This window comes from Eleutherodactylus coqui, chromosome 2 (assembly GCF_035609145.1).
Source record: "Eleutherodactylus coqui strain aEleCoq1 chromosome 2, aEleCoq1.hap1, whole genome shotgun sequence".
Classification (NCBI taxonomy): domain Eukaryota; kingdom Metazoa; phylum Chordata; class Amphibia; order Anura; family Eleutherodactylidae; genus Eleutherodactylus; species Eleutherodactylus coqui.
The window spans coordinates 18984002-19005935 of record NC_089838.1 but is presented as its reverse complement, the minus strand read 5'-3'; the positions used below and the strand labels follow the sequence as shown (position 1 = coordinate 19005935).

Below are 21934 nucleotides of genomic sequence, written 5' to 3'. Positions count from 1 at the left end.
GAGGAGATATAAGAAGGAGGCAGTGAGCAATTAGGGAGTTGCAGCCAGGAGTGAGAAAGTGGTGGTTGTGCAACACCCCAGACATTTACCCTGGACACTTGACTAACATGAAGAGCTGGAAGGGTTAAGTGTTGGCTTGTCAAAGCGGCACTTACCAGGCTCTGGTCCCATAGGGATGACACGTAGCCAAGGCTAGAGCAGGATTGCAGGCTACCTTCGACACCCCTAGGAGAGGGAATGCAAATAAACAGGATGAGGGGCATAGTAGTAGTTATCACTCGTGACGCCACCATTCCCACACACTGGCTAGATACTCGACAGAGAATAAAACACAGAGGTTTGTGTATAGTACCTCAGGTCCCCCAGGAACGGTTAGGGCCCAGTATAACTTTACTTGAAAGAATAACTTTGACAAACAAATATTCAAGGCAACGCAGGTACAATTCTCTTAAGTGGAAGTAGACTAGAGATCAGGGAGAATACACAGGATGAAACTCGTCCTACAGTCCACATTATCTGTACAGTACCGCTACTGGACTGGGAGAACTCCAGAGGAGGAAGGGGGGTAGGGGTCACTCCACAGACTCTCTGGCAGACAATTTACTTGAAAGACTTAGCAATAACACTTTGCACAGCAGGCGCGAGGGTGTGTCTTAGTAGTGTACCTCTGTGCAGTGATCCTGACTTTGGACGCACAGGAAAAAAGAGTAGTGTGAATTGGTACCTGTACAGTGGGTTCCTATATACAGAACTATTGGGAATTGCTCTTTTTCTCTCTATAGGATCTTGGGACTCACTCCATTCACATCCAGACTCCAATCGCTATGGGATATCTTTCCTGCTCTTCCATCTTCACCTACATTAAAGCTGAAGGTGCTTCCATGTTGCTCTGTGTTAGCACTTTCTCAGTTAGCAGACAAGATGGACTCCTTCCCGCTCTCAAACACTCCTCTTTATACCTTCACTCACATCACATCACATGACAAACTGATACATTTACATGTAGGCAATGATTTTAGCACAGTTAACCTCTCAAACGCCACGGCTGTGTAACACAAACACTGGATATGACACGGCAAGTATTGCACAGTGCATTTACAGAAGACAAACATGTATGACATTTATGGAGGGCACCAGGATGGTGTTCTGGGCCACTACAATTGAAGTCAGGAGGAGGAGAGAGGTCGTGTCGGAGGGGAGGAGGTACTCGTACAAGAGAGAAAGCAGTATCAACATGTTCTTCCCAAGGTTGAGAGAAGTCTCATTCCGCTCCCTTGGTGAGCCACAACAGAAAGGAGGAGGATCTTTTCCGAGGTTGGTCTTCCACTAAAACAGTAACTATCCAGTGAACTCAAAGCCAAGACTAGTCGAGTGACCAATATACACTCTGCTTTATCTACACTTTGTTAAACCTTAATCATCCCTTCAGCTACAGCAACTAGTGGGGAAATTGTCTTACAAATCAGTTTCAGAGAAAGGAAAGGAGAGAGTGTTGAAGTCAGTTCTCATTCAAGTCAATATTAATGTATTCTTCATCGTGTTCAATTCACTGCATACTGCTGTATCTACTTGTACCATTTTTGGAGATTGTATGTTCACCGTTGCAAATATCAGTTTAGTAAATCTGAGTACTACCAGATTACTACCACAAGCTACCGGACTTGTCTTAATTATTTCATTGGCATTCTATCTCGAGGGTCCCGGTTGGAGTACTGGCGTCACACGTGACAAAACAGGCCTTCCTGTTAAGCGTACTATGGTACATTCCTTGGGTCACTGCACAACCCCAGAGCAGAGCACTCTTAGTGCCACTGTCTGGAGGGACCACAGAGCCACCTGTGACAACCCTTCTGTAAACCTCATGGTCTCCCTTACTTTAACCCTTGGCTCGGCCATTGCACTGCCATGTAAAGCGCCCTGAAATGAATGGTGCAAAATAATATTTGTGAAACTGTAAATGTAGTTTGTATTGTGCTGTGTGAAAGAACAACAACATAGAATTTGTTCTTGATGCCTTTATTGTTCTGTTGCAATGGTTGGTGTAGGTGTTGCCGGGACCTTCACTAGCAGAGGAATAGAGGTTGTCCATCCTCTTCTGCCAGACACTTTAAGCAGTTAATGATGATGTAGACATTGTCCAGGATACTGCAGGGCATGGATTCAGCTGCTATCCTTTGCAAATCTTCAGGGCTGTTATAAGACGCTAGCTGCTCAGTTCTGGATTGCGGACGGTCCTTAAGTACCCCATAGGTATTCACAAGGTATTCCGTGAAAATGGGGTGAACATTTTTATCGTAGCCAAACTGTTTTAGGGTATTAAAGATTTTGTGTTTCCTTTCAAACAATTTAGTCCTTTCAGCCTCGTCCACTTTACCCGTCAGGGGGCAGGTAGTTAGCTGGTCAGAAGAAATCAGAAGACTTAGAAGGTTATCTACTGCTTTTTCTAAAGTCGAATTATGATCAGAAGGTCAACGAAGGATAAAATCTGCATAGAGTTTTATGTTCTCCCTGTGTTCTGTGGGTTTCCCCCAGGTTCAATTTTCTCCTACTCTCCAAAACCATACTTCTAGGTTAATCATTTCATGACCAAGGGTCATTGATGCGCCTGTCTCCAGGTCACACTCTGCAGTCCTGCTATTCCCATTTTTTAAAATTTTTTACTTTTTAGGTGACATATCTACATGAGGGCTTGTTTTTTGTGGGATACCTTTAACTAGAGATGAGCGAGTATACTCGCTAAAGGCAATTGCTCGAGCGAGCATTGCCTTTAGCGAGTATCTCACCGCTCGAGACTGAAGGTTCGGGTGCCGGCGCGGGGGAGCGGTGAGTAGCGACAGTCAGCAGGAGGGAGCAGGGGGGAGAGAGGGAGAGAGAGATCTCCCCTCCATTCCGCTCCGTTCTCCCCCGCAGCTCCCTGCCCGCCGCCGGCACCCGAACCTTCAGTCTCGTGCAGGCAGGTACTCGCTAAAGGCAATGCTCACTCGAGCAATTGCCTTTAGCGAGTATACTCGCTCATCTCTACCTTTAACCTATCATATAATGTATTGTAAGACTTCTACAAATTTTCCAGTGGGTAAAAAAACCCACAAATACACCTTTTTTGGTGGGTGGGATGGGGTTATTGTTACAGCGTTCATGGTGCATTAAAATGTGCAAATAAGTAAGATGGAACAATACCTCTGCAGCGCCACCTATTGGATGGCAGCATTCCTTCACATCAATATACGACTTCTTAACAAGTCTGTAAAACAATGATTGGGTAGAAAACCAAGCCAGAACCCATACACAGACAGCTGTTTCGGGGTGTTTGCCCCCTCATGAGTGTGCAGCAGGATTCTGGCTTGGCTGGCTCACACCCCTTCTGGGTGCTCTCATTGGGGAGGGATGATGCCATCCCCCAACCCACTCACCCCCTAGGTGTCTACACTCACTTTTTGGGTGCTCTTCTAAAGAAGAAAAAAGTCGCTATAAGCGCCCTGTAAGACCAAACCATACATATTATATATCAAAACGTCCAAAACAAATAGAGGAAACCGTTCCAATACTTTATTTTAGCATAAATATACTAATTAAAATAATAATAACTATAAATGCTTTAAAAAAATCATTATTTTTAGCTTTTTACCCCCAATAAAAAAAATTTTAAAAACGGAAAAAAAGGCAGTGAAAAAGATATTTAAAAAAAAAAATCACTCTATATGTCAGGGGAAAAAAGGCAGCAAAAATAATTTTGGTAGCTAAATGAATAAAAATAGGGCAGTAAAACCACCACATGGGTAAAATCCCTAAAAAGTGTCTGGTCCTTAAGGTTCAAAACAGCCCAGTCCTTAAAGGGTTAATAAGCAAACGATCATGGCAGCATGTATGCGGCAGGTTCAGCTCCTAAACCCACTCCATGAACAGCATTTGCTGTGGTTGACTATTTCCGCCCATACTGCAGGGGGCATGTGCAGATAGGACGTAAATCCTTGCATGCATCTCATGCATTACATTGTTTTTTCCTCTCCTCTTACCATAAGACGACCTGATATTCAGTCATTTGTTGGTAAAGACATTCATGCGCTATGAAACTGGGAGGACCTGCTATGAAATGGCTATAACAACTCTATAATATATCAGATGTGTGACGTACCTGAAATATCTTCTCTTTGATATTAGAAACCAGAAATCCATAAAACCGTCCAGTATCCGGGAACATGTGTTTCAGAACTCTTCGTTCAAATTGAAAGGCACACTCCCCCACAACACGTTGGTACTGCTGAACCTGTTTAGAGTCTTTGGAGAAATAAAAGAAAAGGGTTGTCCAGTTGTGAACTACTGGTGGCCTATCCGGAGGATAGATCATCAATGGTAGCTCTGCAGGGGTCTGCCACCCAGGAGCCCCACCGATCAGCAGGTCGTTGGTCAAAGTACAAAAAGCAATCAAGTGGCAGAAGTGAGTTGCAATACCAGACTCAACCCACAAACAAGGATGGCGCTGTTTCTGGTAAAAAAGCCGACCTGTATTCTGATCTGATTACACGAAATTAGATGAAACCTTAGCTACATTGTTAAAACTATCCTAGATATTCCTACCTTGACAGGAAGGTGAGATGTTGTCTTTCTTGCCTATAAAAAAATAAAAAGATTGATAAATAATAATGAACTTTCATCCACAAAATGGAACTTATTAACCCCTTATTTTGGACCTAAAGGAAGTGACGATTTTTGGCGTATTTTCATCTCCACTTTTCGAAAGCCATACATTTTTTACTTTCTGGTCAACATGGCTGTATGAGAACTTGTTTTTTTGTGTGGCGGGCTGTAGTTTTTATAATTTTTTTTTGGTCACATATAATGTATTGTATAACTTTCATTAAAGGGGTTGTCCCGTGCCGAAACGTTTTTTTTTTTTTTCAACCCCCCCCCCGTTCGGCGCGAGACAACCCAGATGCAGGGGTTAAAAAAGAACACCGGAGAGTGCTTACCTGAATCCCCGCGCTCCGGTGACTTCTTACTTACCTGCTGAAGATGGCCGCCGGGATCTTCTCCCTCGGTGGACCGCAGGGCTTCTGTGCGGTCCATTGCCGATTCCAGCCTCCTGATTGGCTGGAATCGGCACGTGACGGGGCGGAGCTACACGGAGCCGGCATCCTGCACGAGCGGCCCCATTGAGAAAACAAGAAGACCCGGACTGCGCAAGCGCGGCTAATTTGGCCATTAGACGCCGAAAATTAGTCGGCTCCATGGAAACGAGGACGCTAGCAATGGAGCAGGTAAGTGAAAAACTTCTTATAACTTCTGTATGGCTCATAATTAATGCACAATGTACATTACAAAGTGCATTAATATGGCCATACAGAAGTGTATAGACCCACTTGCTGCCGCGGGACAACCCCTTTAATTTTTTTTTTTTTTTGTAGGGCATGGAGAAAAAAACATCTTGGTTTTGCCATTGTATTTTTTTACCTTTACAGCATTAATCCTGCAGCATAAATGACAGGAAACATTTTTTTTCTGTGGGTCGGTACGATTATGACAAAACCAAATTATATATTATTTTTAGGTTTATCTACTTTTAGATAATAAAACTCTTTTTTGGAAAATATAAATTTTTTATTTTGCACCACTGCATTCAATGTCCCAAAACTTTTATTTTTTTCTATCAACGGGGCTTTGTGAGGGCTTGTTTTCTTTTTGCATGGCGGGCTGCAGTTTAGAGTGGTACCATTTTGGAGTACATATGGCAAAATGAGGAAAAATGAACAAAAAAAAACAGCATTTTGGCTCCACTTTTTAGCTTTTTGTTTTTTTACTTTTTTGAGGAGAAAAAGTATATTCAATTTATTGTATGAGTTGTTAATAGAGATGAGCGAGTATACTCGCTAAGGCACATAACTCGAGCGAGTAGTGCCTTAGCCGAGTATCTCCCCGCTCGTCTCTAAAGATTCGGGGGCCGGCGCGGGTGACCGGTGAGTTGCGGCGGGGGGAGGGGAGAGGGAGAGAGAGATCTCCCCTCCGTTCCTCCCTGCTCTCCCCCGACTCTCCCCGCCCCCCGCCAGCCCCGGAATCTTTAGAGACGAGCGGGGCGATACTCGGCTAAGGCACTACTCGCTCGAGTAATGTGCCTTAGTGAGTATACTCGCTCATCTCTAGTAGTTAAGGATACAATGCCAAACATGTTTTTTTTTTGTTTATTTGTTTGTTTTTCTTTTACTATTTTTACTTTTTTTTAAACATTTTTTTTTATGTCCCTGTATGGGGCTTGAACCTGCAATAATTTTGTACTGCAATGTATTATCATTAACAATAGCAACCATAAGTCATGGTAGACCCAGACGCCATTGTCTGGTATCTAATCCCCATTGCAACCCATCAGCCCTCAATGATTACATAGCGGAGGGACGATGACATCACAAAGGGAGCACCTTCCCTCTGTGAACCCTCTACATGCCGCGATCAACAGTGATTGTGGTATGTAAGGTGCTAACAGTGGGGATCGGCATTCTCACCATCTCAGCCAGCTCTCACTGTGGATGGCATGGCCTCAGCTTTGGAGCCTACGCCATCTATAGGACATAAGCTAACGTCTTGAGGAGGGAAGTGTTTTCCAACCAGGGGCGTAACTATAGAGGATGCAGGGGATGCGGTTGCACACGGGTCCAGGAGCCTTAGGGGGCCCATAAGGCCCCTCTTTTCCATATAGGGAGCCTAGTACTATGAGTAAAGCATTATAGTTGGGGGCCCTGTTACAAGTTTTGCATCGGGGCCCGGGAGCTTCAAGTTACGCCTCTGGGTACGGGGAACTGTGGGGTGGAGGCCCAAGGTGGGGCCCTGAGCTGAACTTTTGCACCCAGGCCCCTGAGCCCTTAGGTACATCCCTGTTCCCAACCAAGATGTAAGTTTACATCCTATAGCGTTAAGCTGTTAAATATATTATCATATCTATATTAGTGCATTACATTAGCATATCTTATGATTCACCTGCATCTTATATAATCAATATAAATATATGAGTGTGGAGTATTTACTGACTCAGAACTTTGGATAAGTTCCTATGAAGTCTTAGCTCTAAGTTCAGTGTATACATGAAGAAATGCAATATATATGCCAAAAGTAACCAGAGAGTTATATAAGCCAAATGTATGAAAAACGACTCTTCCTTTGGCATACATTCTTCTATTATATATCAAAATCCTGTAATCTGTACTAAAAAAGCATAGTGGCCTACATATTAATTATAACCGGATGCTGCTGGAAAGGGTAGATTAATGTATAGACCGCCAGCTGACCAGGAAGATTTGGAACAGCTTCCATGTACTTTTATCAAAACTGTCTGATTGTAAAACTGTCCTTGCAACCAATCAGAGCACAGCTTTCATTTCTTAAACCATGCTGGAAAAATGAAAGAAGCTGAGTTCTGATTGGTTGATAGGGCCAGCAGGGACAGTTTTATGGTTAGACAGTTCTGAGGCCCGAGCATCTTACGTAGTTCGTATTCATCTTCACGCGGTTTAACATTTTCAGTCCCTAATTGATTTAGTTCTTTGTATTGATGTGGATCCATGACGTTCTTAGTGACTCGTCCAACCGCAGAATTCTTGGTCTGGCTGCCCTCTTCGCTTCTGGTGTTAACTAGGCAAACATGAACTGATCTTCACTATCAGCATAGAAGCCAATAGCCATAGAAGCCGACATAACTCAGGCTTTGTGATGTCATCCTGTGTGACACTCGTATAGCTCCAATATAAGAAAAAGGTTGAATATATACACACATATATATATATTATTCAGGGTTATTACAAATGCTCTTCCCGATGTGGAGCTGTAAAAAGTCCCGTTTAACAAAAAACTCAAAAAGTTTCATTCAGCAAACCTTACTAACATTAACCCCTTAATGACACGGCCTATTTTGGCGTTGAGGACCAAACGATTTTTGGTATTTTTTCCATCTCCATTTTTCAAAAGCCATGACTTTTTTATTTTTCCGTCGGCGCGGCCGTATAAGGGCTTGTTTTTTGCGTGGCGAACTGTAGTTTTTATTGGTACCATTTTTGGGTATATAGACTACATTGTAAAACTTTTATGTTTTTTTTTTTTGATCGTAGGGAGAAAAAAAACGCATCAATTCTGCCATAGATTTTTTTTTTAAAACATTAATTATGCAGCATAAATGATACACTACATTTTTTTCTGCGGGTCGGTACGGTTACAACGATACCAAATATTTTTTTTAGGTTTTTCCACTTTTCCACAATAAAAACCCTTTTTTTGGAAATTATTTTTTTCTAAACTCACTGCATTCAAAGTGAGGGCTTATTTTTTGTGAGACGAGCTTTATTTTTTATTGGTACCATTTTGGGGTACATACGTTTTTTTTTTTATCACTCATATTGCGTTTTTTGGGAGGCAAAATGCTAAAAATTAGCATTTTGCCTCAGTTTTTTAGCATTTGTTTAATGCTTTTTGTCGTATTGTATGCATCGTTACGGACGCGTCGATACCAAACATGTGGGATTTTTAATTTTTGTAACATTTTTTTATGCTAATATGAGAAAAAGCATAAAAAAGGGTTTTTCAACATTTTTTTTTTACATTTTTATTTTTTGTACTTTGTTTTTTACTTTTTTTTACAACACTTGTGTCCCTTTGAGGGACTTTTACTGCAGGACTTCAGATCTGCAATAATGCTTGGCAGAACTTCTCTCCTGCCATGCTTTATCGCTTACTATAGCAATCTAAGCTATGGCAATACAGGACGCCGGTATCTGGCGTCCTGTTGCCATAGCAACAAGCCAGGCTCTCGCGATATTATCTCGAGAGTCTGGCTGGAGCCACAGAGGGAGCTCTGTGAACCCTTTCCCTGCCGCGAGGGAAGGGGTTAACAGCGGGGGCTGGACGCATCTCCGATGCCCCCCACTGTTGCAGCGGGACACCGGCTACTAGTGACAGCCAGCTCCTGCTGCGGGATAGCGTGAGATCTGCTATGATCTCGCGCTATCCCCATGATGTAAGGGTACGTCATTTTGCGGGAAGTATCCCACTACCATGACGTACCCTTACGTCATGGGGCGGGAAGGGGTTAAGACTGTCTTTGTTGCCCACAGCAGCCAATCACAGCGCAGTTTTCATTTCTCAATCTACTAAAGTAAAATGAATGCTGCGCTGTGATTGGTTGCTATAGGCAAGAAGGACAGTCTTCATGATAGTCAGTTTTGGTAAATGAGGCCCAAAAAGTTTTATTCAGCCGTAGTTGTCACTAGGGGGAACATGAGACAAAATGGCAGGGGAGCGCATTGTGTCCTTGATTTTGACATCGACCAGTCTGTTATTACTGTGTAAAGTAATTTTTGAACATAGTCTGGTGAAGATCCACCCAGCGGGCGCAAAATTCATAGGTGGCTTTCCAATTGTAAGGAAACAGATTGTAAGCCAAAATCATCCAGCTGGCCACCAGCAAGCATGGAAACAGCGGAGCGCGTCCGTGTAAGAGTCACACGAAGTCCCCAGAAATCCACTGTCAGAGCGAGCAGAGAATTGGACGTCCCGCAGCCGACCGTGTGGAAGATTCTGCAGATGTTTTCCATAGTCTTTCGCATGGTTGCCTTGCAGTTCTGGGTTCCTGGGTTTAAGTCTGAACATAGGCATCTGTATGGACTTCATGTTCTCACTAGAGATGAGCGAGTATACTCGCTAAAGGCAATTGCTCGAGCGAGCATTGCCTTTAGCGAGTATTTCCCCCGCTCGAGACTGCAGGTTCGGCTGCCGGCGCGGGGGAACGGTGAGTAGCGGCTGTCAGCAGGAGGGAGCGGGGGGGGGGGGGGGGGGAGAGGGAGATCTCCCCTCTGTTCCGCCCCGCTTTCCCCCTCAGCTCCCTGCCCGCCGCCGGCACCCGAATCTTCGGTCTTGAGCGGGCAGGTACTCGCTAAAGGCAATGCTCGCTCGAGCAATTGCCTTTAGCGGGTATACTCACTCATCTCTAGTTCTCACTGTGTTTTCCCTTTTTCTTCTCTCCTCTTTCTCCAGAGAAGAAAGTCTTGCAGTGCTGGAGTTCTTGGTTCAAATCTGACCAAGGGCAACATCTGGAGGAAGATTTTCAAAGTCCATGAAAATGTCACTTTTGATGAGATTTAGAATCCAGAACCCCAGCACTGAAAGGTAATACAGCTAACCATTGTATCACATTCACTGGAAAAAAAAACACCTCTCGATTTTATTCCCTATTTTTGCTAAAAATTGGTTTGGGGTGACCTGATCCGATTTGGCAAAAAAAGCCCCAATTTTAATGCCTGGCCGAACATGCTGTGCAATCTTAGTCTTAAGGCCCAACAAGATGCATTCTTAAGGGGTAAAGAAGAATGAGAGATATGTACTTCAATAATTTAAAATGGGTTTTCTGAGACCTAAAACTTGAGAGAGACATACTTAAGTAAGCACTATAGCCTCTTTGAGATCATGTCCATTAGTCACATGGCCTTTGTGCAGCTTAGTCGCATTCAAGTGAATAGCATTGCGCTGCAATACCAGGCACCACCACTATACAATGTATAGTGCTGTGCCTGGCAGACAGTGATCACCCGAACATCAGGTTCCCTTCAGACAGCTGATTGGTACCAGTGCTGGAAGTCAGACCCTCACTGATATGATATTGATGGCTTATCCGGAACATAGAGCATTGATATTATAATACTGAAAAAGTTTGCAAGGTACATTCTATCATTCTATCATACACATACCGATCAGATTACAATACCCCATCATTAAAAACCATATCAAAAAGAAACTTAACACCTAGGGCCTCATTTATCAAAACTGTCGAACAGTAACAGTTCTTGATGCCCGTAGCAACCAATCACAGCACAGCTTTCATTTTTCCACAGCACTGGGCTGTGATTGGTTACTATGGGCAACAAAATCCAACAGTAACTTTACACTTTCTTGAGCAACTTCTATCACAAAGAACTAAGCTTGGACGCCTTATGTACCCTGTAGGAAGAAATTGCTGTGGAACCTCTGACTTAATGTTTGTAGAAATGAGCTGATTATGGTAGATTGGATCCCATCAGACATTGCCAACTGCAAAACAAATCACAAGGACAGGAAATTGTTTCCAACACATGGAATATTCTAGCATACAACCTGCCCAGCAGGGAAGAATATCATAGGAAGTGGAATGAAGGGGGGGGGGGGGTGACTTGAAACTGCAATCACTCGATCGCATGTACAATACACTGCAATACTTCTGTTTTGCAGTGTATTGTAATTTTCACTGATGCCTATCAAAGGGGTATTCCGGGACTTTTACTATTGCTGACCTGATCTCAGGATAGATCGTCAACAGTTGATCGTGGGGGTCCAGCACTCTGCACCTCCAGCTGATCATTCGGCTCACTGTCAGTGCAGCAGGCCGGGTGTCGTCATCAGTGATCACAGATGGAAGTGTAATAGACGGCTTCACTCCCATTGAAATCAATGGCAGCAATGACTCCTATTAGACTTCCAGCTGTTACCGCAATGAAGAGCCAGGAGTGTAAAAGAAGGCATCACTCACGTTGATTTCAATGGGAGTGAGGCTGTTTACTACATTTCTGGCCCTGTCCATTGATGATGACATCAGGCTGACAGCAGGCTGGATGATTAGCCGATTGGGGCCGCAGTTGATCAACTGTTGATGACTTATCCTATGGATAGGTCATCAATAGTAAAAGTCCCCTTCAAGCCCTGCCATGGCATTCATGCATGTCAGGCTTCAGAACCTTCACCCAACAGATATGGAACTGTCTCAGATTGGGTCCCAGGCCTAATGTGTAAGGGACTAACCCCAATATATAATGTTGTAGCTGCACCAAATGTGGCACAACGCAATTGAACATGCTTTCTGGACTCTGACTGATTAAATGATGCCCTAAGATAAAAAGGGATCATTTTAGCTGCATATTGAACTGTGCTGGTACCAAAGAAGAGGCGGGGAGAGTTGTTGCCTGCAATCCTAGGAGGCAGAAGAACAAGCCGCAACAGCCCTTGACCTGGGAGGGCCTATCACCAAAGACAAGGAGAGAGGAGAGGAAATATGGTAGTGCTCATGACCCCAGGCAATGCTATTGCAAAGATTGGGTCAGTAGAAGCTGTGATTTCTGTGCATTGAACTGTAAGTGAGGCCGGCCTCTGAAGGACGTTAGTTGTGCACACTGATAGAGATATTTAATAATTACTCAGCCTGTCTGTTATATCGGTCACTAACTGCATTTGGCAGAAACTGAACTGTTAGGGACATTTGGTGTTGCTCAAGCTCCCAAGAGTTGGTAGCACCTATGGGGAAAATAGCAAACTTATTTTGGGATTCAAATACTTCACTGGGGGAAGTAGGAACCAACTTTAGAGGAAAATAAGTGTTAACCCCCAAAGTGAAACCATGTATTACGTGCCTTAGGCCTCGGTCAGACGGGCTATTTTTCGCGCGATTTGCGCATGCGATCTGCGATTTTATAGAACCATTGCTTTGCAATGGTATCGGACACATGGGCGCTTGTTATGCGCTTGTCCGATAAATTATAGGACAACAAATCGCAGATCGCGGCTATCTGCGATTCATTGTGTTCTTTATATGCGCTCAATGGGGCCGGTGGCAGCAGCGCCGACCCCATTGAGAACATATACTACAAAGATCACTCTCCTCTGCCACAGCTGTAACAGAAGATGTTTGCCCATTGAATTCAATGGAGCCGGAATACAGCCGGCTCCAGCGCTGAGCCAATCAGAGGCAGCACTCACTCAACCATTCATGAATTCATGAGTGGGTGAGTGAGAGCTGCCTCTGATTGGTGAGGGCTGTGACCAATCAGAGGCAGCCCATTCAGCAGGCGGGGATTTTAAATCCCCAGCTGCTGAATACTACCCAGAGCAGTTCAGGAGAACTGCCGGCCGGCCGCGGCTGAACTCCGGCTGCCGGGACAAGGTGAGTATTTATATATTTTTTTATTTTTACACATTTCAGGATGATTTTCAGGGAAGGGCTTATATTTTTAAGCCCTTCCCGAAAATTCATCCCGCGCTCACCGCCAGCCCATTGCTTTCAATGGAGCCGGCTGTATCGCCGGCTCCATTGAATTGCAATGGGTTGGACAGCACTCCTGTGATCGGGGCCTTTTCCCCCGAAAACGCTGCTAGCAGCCGATTTTTCGGCCCCGGTCACGCGATTTGCGGATGCGCATCCGACATGCGATCCGCAAATCGCGGCAAAAAACGGTCGTCTGACCGAGGCCTTAATCTGCATTTCTGTTAGACTGTACTAGTATTATAGAAAAAGTGTTGAGGATATCGCTTAGAAGCTATTATTACTACATTATAGTTGATACACGGTGTCTACATAATCGAAGGTGAAAATTGAATCACTTCCTCACTACTATTCCATTGTTCATTTTTGTATTTCTGTGTTCCTAAATAAATATTTTAGACTTTTCTTATTCCATCCACTGTATTGTATCCTGGTGCCTGGCTGTCTGCCACGCACCCATTACATACAGTATACCCTTCCTCCAACCACTGTGTGTCATGATTGGCTTGAGAGAGCTAGCGTAACCCCCTGTCCACCCTTGGATGAGGTCATTTGCAAAGTTCAGCCTGTTTATCGCCATTAAGTTATAATTGTGCTCTCTAAAATCATCTGACATGTCATTTCAGAAGTTTTGATTGGTGGGGTCTAAGTGCCGAGACCTTCACCAGTCACTAGAGTGAGCTAGCTGAGGCAGTTCTCCCAAGACTTTCTATGGAGTCTGTCTTGCAAGCAGCTACAATGTTCCGAGAAGCTCTTTGGCCGGACGACACATGTTGCCTATATTCTAATTTTTTATGTTCAGTTTCCTGGTTTTTTTTTGGTTTCAAGTCACGTGCCTTTTAATTGTATGTTCATTGGTTGGATCACTTATTTTAAGTGAGCCATGTGTGTCTATGGACATGCTAAGACAAAGGGCTCATTCGCACGGCCGTAATTTTGGCACATATTACGGATGTGTAACATGCGGATAATGGAGTCAATGAAAGTAAATAGACTTTGACTGATCCATTCACATTAAGGTGTAAACACTGCTGTTAATAGATCGCAACATACTCCATTCCTCTGCTAACCACGCAGTGTGAGCCCTATATTTTTGTATGGGTAGTGTTTGCAACGCCGCTATGAAACAGGAGGGGGAATTAAAAAAAATAATCAGGGCTGGTGGCACAGTGGCAACAGCGAGGTGCAGACAGAAGTTCAGGGCAGAAAAGTGGCAAATGAGGTTTAACACTGCTAAACGTAAGGTTCTGTCCATGGGCGGAGGAAATACATGTCACCATTACACACTAAATGGGAAACCGCTGGGTAACACTGACCTGGAAAAGGACTTTAACTTTAAACTTAACTGGAGCAACCAGTGTCAGGCAGCTGCTGCCAAGGCAATAGGATCATGGATGCATCAAAAGAGGTCTAGGGGCGCATGATGAGAACATTGTTCTTCCTCTTTACAAGTCACTGTGCAATTTTTTTTTACCAAACCCCTTTTCTGCTATGGTGAAAATGGGGCTGAAAAATCCATCTTCACCTAGATGTATAACAGTAGAGGGCGCTCCACCCAGGTGTGTCTACACCTGTTCTCTATAGAACAGCTGCAGACAAAACAGTTCTGTTCCCATATTACAGTTTATTAATAAGCAAGCATCTCTCTCTCTCTATATATATATATATATATATATATATATATATATATATATATATATATATATATATATATAATATATACAATAATTGTTTCAAGAGCCCTGTGCCCCAATCTGTCCTTGCGCTAGACTGTTGGGTCATTTAACAGGAGGTTATTGCTTATTTGTTTATTTTATTATATTCCCTACCAGGGGCGTAACTATAGAGGGTGCAGGGGATGCGGTTGCACCCGGGCCCAGGAGCCTTAGGGGGCCCATAAGGGAGTCCAGTACTATGAATAGAGCATTATAGTTGGGGGCCCTGTTACAGGTTTTGCATTGGGGCCCAAAAGCTTCAAGTTATGTCTCTGTGCAGCATGGTTAAGGTATGGGTACGGGTACAGATAGAGGGGGGGGGGGGCAGCTCACCTTTTGCATCAGGGCCCCTGAGCCTTTAGTTACGCCCCTGTTCCCTGCCATTAGTTTTTTTTTCAATGCACAAACCCTTTTAAATATCCTGACCCCAAGTAACTTCTCAGTAGCTCCCCTGGCACGCTGCACCCGGGGCACATTCCCTACCAGTCTTCCTTCCAGCTCTGCCCCAGTCCCCTCCTAGCTATACCTATTCACATGTACAGAGGAGACATAATAAAGGTAAACAGAGATATAACAACATATCTCTATGAGGCCCAGCATACAACTGTAGGAAAGAGACACAATAAGTGATACAGTCACTCAGTTCTCTTCAAAGCATCTATAGAAGCCCAAGTCATGTGTATAAGATGCCTGTATGATAGCTATTGAGAGCCCTGAAGTGTTGCATTAACAGAAGCCTGGTCTCTCACGCCGGCTCACTTGACTGCTTTACCAACTGAAATACCGCACTTGTATGCAAATAAATGGACGTTATATCAGGAGACCAGACGATTGGATCCGGTGTTGCCATGGGAACCATGTAATTAGATGTCGAAAGTCCAATTACTGTGGAAAGAAAGCAAGAATTATCACCATTACATTGCTGGATGATTAGAACTTTGAAAGCAGGAAATTACGACCAAGACAATGGGATTTATTAAATGTCTTTTGTATTTTCCAATAATATTGTTCCACTTACTTGGGGGTTCTGCCATGGGGCGAGGATTGGGAAAACAAGTACAAACCCATTGCATATATTTGTTATAGACTAAAAGCAATGCCGTTAGTCTTCGCTCTGCCCCATGTCTCTTCTTTCTTTCATTTCCCTCTCAGCAAACTACATTGTCTTCTCGCTGCGTCCTTCACTCTTACCTTCTATTATCCGCAGTATACCCTTATGGCACCTCACCTTTTTATGTGTACAAGACCTCCCACCCCCAATCCGCCTTGTTGGATGAACACTATAGCTGCTGTTATGTCTGCTCTCAGCCAAGGCAGGGCGACCTCTCTTCATACAGCGCAGCTGTTTATTACAGCTGACACCCGCGGGCAATAGCTGCAATCGGCCGTACCGCCGATCGCGGCTATTAACCCTTTAATGTGAGATCGGGGGAGCCGTGTAGGTGTCATGGCAGCCGGGGGCCTAATGAAAGGCCCCAGGGCTGCCTTACCAGACTGCCTATTAAGCCATCCCCGTCATACTGCATGAGCGATCAAAGCATCAAGCATGTTGTAGTCCCCCAGGGGGACTTAAAAGAAAAGTACAAAAAAAAAAAAAATCAATAAAGTTTTATTAATTGTGAAAAAAAAAGGAATGAAAGTTTAAATTACCCCCCTTTTGCCTTATCTATAATAAAAAAATCACAATCATAAAAAAAAATACATAAAAAACAAAACGCCAAAAATGCACTTTCAGTTACCCCATCTCCCAGAAAAAATGCAATAAAAAGCGATCAAAAAGTCGAATGTATTCTGAATTGGTACTAACGGAAACTACAGGACATCCTGAATAAAATGAGCCCTCGCTCAACTAAGTCGACGGAAAAATAAAAAAGTTATCGCACGGAGAAGATGCAGCAGAAAATAATTGAAAAAAAGTAAATGTCTTTGAAAAAAAAAAGGGTAGTATAGTATAAAAAACCTATACAAGTTTGGTATAGTAGTAATCAAACTGACTTATAGAATAAAGATATCAGGTCATTTTTGTTGCAGTTTGTGCGCCGTAGAAACAAGAAGCACCGAAAGATGGCGGAATGTCGTTTTTTTTTTCATTTTACTCCACTTAGAATTTTTTAATAGTTTTCCAGTACATTATATGGTACTTTAAAGGGCAACATTGAAAAATACAACTCATCCCGCAAAAAACAAGCCCTCATACAACGACGTCGATAGATAAATAAAGGAGTTACGATTATTTAAAAGGGCCGAGAAAAAAACAAAAATGGGAAAAAAAAGGGGGGCTGCGACATTACGGGGTTAGGCACTGTGGCAAGTTGGGGCCTACTTGCCTGCGGATCGCCAACTTTCAGACCGGAATGGGCACCAGCTGTGTAGAAAGACTCTTTGGAGATGTGGATTTTCTTTAAACCTGGCTCCTGCCAGTGTTTATTCACAGCACAAACAACGTAAACAGAGTCCATATAACGTACTTCAGTACAACATAAAGTCCATATCCACCCCACCCCCGGGTGTTCAGGCTAGGGTGGTCAACCCTGTCAACCTCCTGCCTTCCTGGTCTGCACTAGACCCTGGGGCTAGCAGCCCTCCCAGCTGCACTGAGCTGTCTCTCTGGCTCTCTCAGCCAACATCCCTTTGGGTGTAGCAGGAATGTACCCTTATATACAACTTCCTGACCACACCTATGGGCGTTTTCCCTTTTCTCAGGCACCAGAATGCCTGTCTGTTGGCCCCTACAGGCTATTCTCTGTAGTGCACCTCTACAGCACCTATCACCTCTCCTCTACTTGCACACATGGATTCTGACTAGTCTCCAGTCTTGCACACAAGAGCACTTATCATTTGGGTACCGGCTCTCCAGATCTGATTTTGTCTGTTTCTATCCTTCACAGCAGCTCGTCTCATTTCTCAGCACTCACATTGGTCTCTCTCTTTCTTACTTCTAGCTCTCTGGTTCTCTCGATATCTCAGCCTCTCTGCTTAGGCTTCGTGCTGTAAGAATCTTCTGAGAAAGGAACAGTTCCTCCACGCTCGTCTGGTACAGCCTGTCAGATCGGGGCGTCACCCCTGAGGGCATGTGTAGAGGAGAACGTGTTGATGTTCGGTCTGACGTGAATTGGAGCACAAAGCGCGTTCCAAATTTACTCTTAGTGGGAAAACTACGGTGAGATCCTTTGTTATTATTCACTAGACACGATGGCAGCCTATGATTTTTCATAAAAAACGGTAATTCAGATAGTGACCTACAGTCCTGTCCAATTATATCAACAGTAAAACAATCATCTAAATCCCGATTATCTATTAGTTTTAAAGATAAAAATTAACTTAAAATTCCACTACTTTCTACATATAAAAACTTTCTATACAAGAAGTAAAATATAAAACAGGTGATTTTGATGGAAATGTTAACATTTTTTTAAAATAATCCTATTAATTTGCTGACTACCTGACTTTCTACTCTATTATTATTCTTGTGACTACATTTTTTCGAGTTGTTCGTTAAAACCGCGTGGGACCAAAGTTTTAAACGGAAAATCCAGTACATTTCTTTTTTTTCTTAATTCTTCTATAGATTTGGGTTGTATGTATTCCACTGCTGTAATAATAATGATAATCTTTATTTGTATAGCGCCAACATATTCCGCAGCGCTTACATAGACGGGGGATACAGAAAGACAAAAGTACAAACATTACAGAACCACGGTTACATAGTAATCAGCTGATTGATACAATAGGGGTGAGGGTCCTGCTCCAACGAGCTTACATACTACAAGTAATGGGGTGATACAGAGGGTAAAGGGGCTGGAGATGTGCACAGTATGGCGAGGTGGAGAGTGAGGGGTGATATACACATAGACAATGGTCAGACATTAAGCCGTGTGATGGCAGAATCGGTATGACTGCAGGAGCGGTTTATGATGGCTAGCAGGGATTGCAGTCAGTAGGTCACGGAGCATGTTATCAGGCGGAGTACAGAGGGGTTTGTTTAGGGAATGTGGTATGCCTTCCTGAAGAGGTGCGTTTTTAGAGCACGCCTGAAGTTCTGCGAATCCTGGATTGTCCGGGTATCCTTTGGTAGTGCGTTCCAGAGGACCGGTGCGGCTCTGCAGAAGTCTTGGAGGCGGGAATGAGAAGTTCCAATTAGAGGGGCGCTCAGTCTAGTTTCGTTAGCAGAGTGGAGAGCCCGGGCTGGGTGATGGATTGAGATGAGGGAGGCAATATAGGTGGGCGCTGCACTGTGGAGGGCTTTGTGGATGAAGGTAGCGAGTTTAAATGGAATTCTGCAGTTAATGGGCAGCCAGTGCAGTGACCAGCACAGGGCAGAGGCATCCGAGTAGCGGCTGAACAGGAAGATGAGCCTGGCTGCTGCATTCAGGATGGATTGGAGAGGGTAGACTCTGGAGCAGAGGAGGCCGATCAGCAACGAGTTGCAATAATGGAGCTGAGAGTGGATGACCTTTGGTCCTTTACTATCCCCATTGTGAAATTCAGTAAAATGCAGTGGAATACTATGGTTTGTGACCTTATTAGTGCTATTGCCTCTATGTTTGGATATTCGTGTACAGAGTTTATTTTTCGTTCTTCCTATATATCTTTTATTGCAGGGGCATTCTAATAACTAAATTACTTGCTGTGTGTCACAGTCCATCTTTTGTCTACATTGATTTCTTTCTTCTTATGTGTGATGTGTTGGCAACACAGACATTTCTTTTTCCCACAACTCCTTCTGTATAAACTGTTGATGCTTAGGCTCCTCCTTTGTTTTTCTTTTTCTTGCTGGGGTTCGATGGTGCGAATATACTCTGTAGCGTGGTATTCTTCCTAAAAACTAAAGTGGGGTGGGGGTCTAAACTTTTTTCTAAAAAAAAAAAGGTTTTTTTAATATTCCAATTCTTCTATAAAATGTGACGTATTTTCCCTGCTGACTACTATATTTAGTAATAAGGGCTGCTTGTTTTCTTTGTTCCTTTATGATGTTGTCTGGATTATTTTTCTTTTTATCTGTTAATCTTCGTTCTTTTTCTTCATCTTTTTTTTTTCATTTTCTTCTGTGATCCTCCTGTATGCATTTTCTATCAATTCACGGGGATATTTCTTTTCTTTGAACCGTTTTTTAGAATGTCTGTCTGATGTTCACAATCCTCTTTGTGCCAACAGATCCCCTTGATCCTTCTCATCTGGCTGTATGGGAAGTTGTTTTTCCAATATCATGCATGGCAGCTTCTGTAATCGAGGAAACTGTTCATGTCCCCTTTTTTAAGATGGGTACGGGTGAAAATATGACTGTTACTACTATGCGATTCTAAATCTAAAAAGACTATGCCGCTAGGGTTAATATTATCGGTAAAACTTAGATTGTAATTAGAGATGAGCGAGCGTACTCACTAAGGCACATTACTCGAGCGAGTAGTGCCTTAGCCGAGTATCTCCCCGCTCGTCTCTAAAGATTCGGGGGCCGTCGGGGAGCGGCGGGGGAGAGCGGGGAGGAACGGAGGGGAGATCTCTCTCTCCTTCTCTCCCCCCCGCTCCCCCCTGCTCCCCGCCGCAACTCACCTGGTCACCCGCGCCGGCCCCCGAATCTTTAGAGACGAGCGGGGAGATACTCGGCTAAGGCACTACTCGCTCGAGTAATGTGCCTTAGCGAGTATACTCGCTCATCTCTAATTGTAATTATTAATATTTACCTTTTTGATGAAATTGATCAGGTCTTGTTCTTTTCCGTCCCAAATGATGAGGATATCATCTATAAAGCATTGGTGGATCTGAGAATTTATTGTGCTCAAATTGCCCCAAATAGAGATTAGCAAATGAAGGGGCGACGTTACTCCCCATCGCTGTACCTGTACATGGTTTAGAAAAGAATTTGTCATATATGAAATAGTTATTGATTAAAAGAAATGGAATGGAAATGGTTAAAAATATTGGTTAAAATAAATGGAATCTAATATGAAATTTATTTGGCTTATTGGTATTAGGGGGTCGGCTTTGAGAAAAGTTTCTACTGCAGCTGTACCGAGGGTAGGAGGAATGTTGGTGTATAGAGATTCAATACCGAGTGTGCCCCATAGGTAGGAGCTTTTCCCCTGTATATTCTCCAGATGTCTTGATACGTCTCCACTGTCTTTGATATAGGTGAGTAGTTGTCGGACATAACATTGTAACAGACGGTCTGTATACTCCGCTAACCTGATGGGTATCGAGTTCACTCCTGCCACGATGGGTCTCCTGGTGGGTCCTGGCTGTTCTTACCTATTTTTGGTAGATATAGATATGGGATTTCAGGTTCCGTTGGGCATATATATTTACCTTCCTTCTTGCTTTGTTCTTTATTAGAGTTGAGCGAACATACTCGGGCGAGCTTGATGCTCGTTCGAGTATTAGCGTACTCGATGGTGCTCGTTACTCGAACGAGCATCAAGCCGTGTTCGACCCCACCCCAGTTTTTGGCTCCTCCCCGCTGTGACGTGTCTGTTTTGGCCCCTCCCTGCCACAACGCAGCGCGCGTCATTGGCAATTTTTGTCGGGAGAGGGAGAGGCAGAGAGAGAGAACCAAGAAAAAATTTTAAAAAGCTCGGCACCCGGCGTCCCACATGCAAAAATGCTCGAGTCTCCCATTGTAGCCAATGGGGTTCATTACTCGAGTAGAGCTCTCGAATTTTACGAAAAGCTCGACTCGAATAATGCGGACCCGAGCGTTGGGGTGCTCGCTCATCTCTAGTCTTTATTGCTTCTCCTACCATTATAATTAATTCTTTTGGAATATCCATGGTGGGGTCTTTATAAAATTTTTTAGAATAAAAGGTGTTATCTAGCATGTTTTTATTCATTGTATTACAGCTCTCGCGGTCCAGGAGTACCATGCCTCCTCCCCCTTTTGTCAGCCCGTTTTATAATAAGGTCTTCTTCTTTCAGTTTTTAATTGCATTTTTTTGAAGTGCTGTTAGTTTTTGATTAATAAAGTCTTTTTAATAAAGACATTTTAGTGGGATCTCGTAAACTGTTTTGATAGAAAAGCTCGACATATGGACCCTTGGCTTAGACCGGCTAAAATTTTACTAATGGGCTTCAGGTTTGTGGTTATGGGTTCATCCAAATTGAATTCTATTTCTTTTTGTTCCTGTTTATTATCTCTGTTTATAATAAAATATTTTAAAACTAATAGATAATCAGGATTTAGATGATTGTTTTA

At 43.5% G+C, this 21934-nt stretch overlaps 1 protein-coding gene across 1 annotated transcript in view; it reads left to right on the top strand.

Annotated features, from left to right (window-relative positions):
- Positions 1-10049: 10049 nt before the first annotated feature.
- TIMM10 (translocase of inner mitochondrial membrane 10) overlaps positions 10050-21934 on the top strand; it is a 55743-nt gene continuing 43858 nt past the window's right edge. The window contains exon 1 of the mRNA XM_066589484.1: positions 10050-10137. Coding sequence (XP_066445581.1) covers positions 10085-10137 — 53 coding nt within the window. The 5' untranslated portion in view covers positions 10050-10084. The remainder of the gene's footprint in view (positions 10138-21934) is intronic.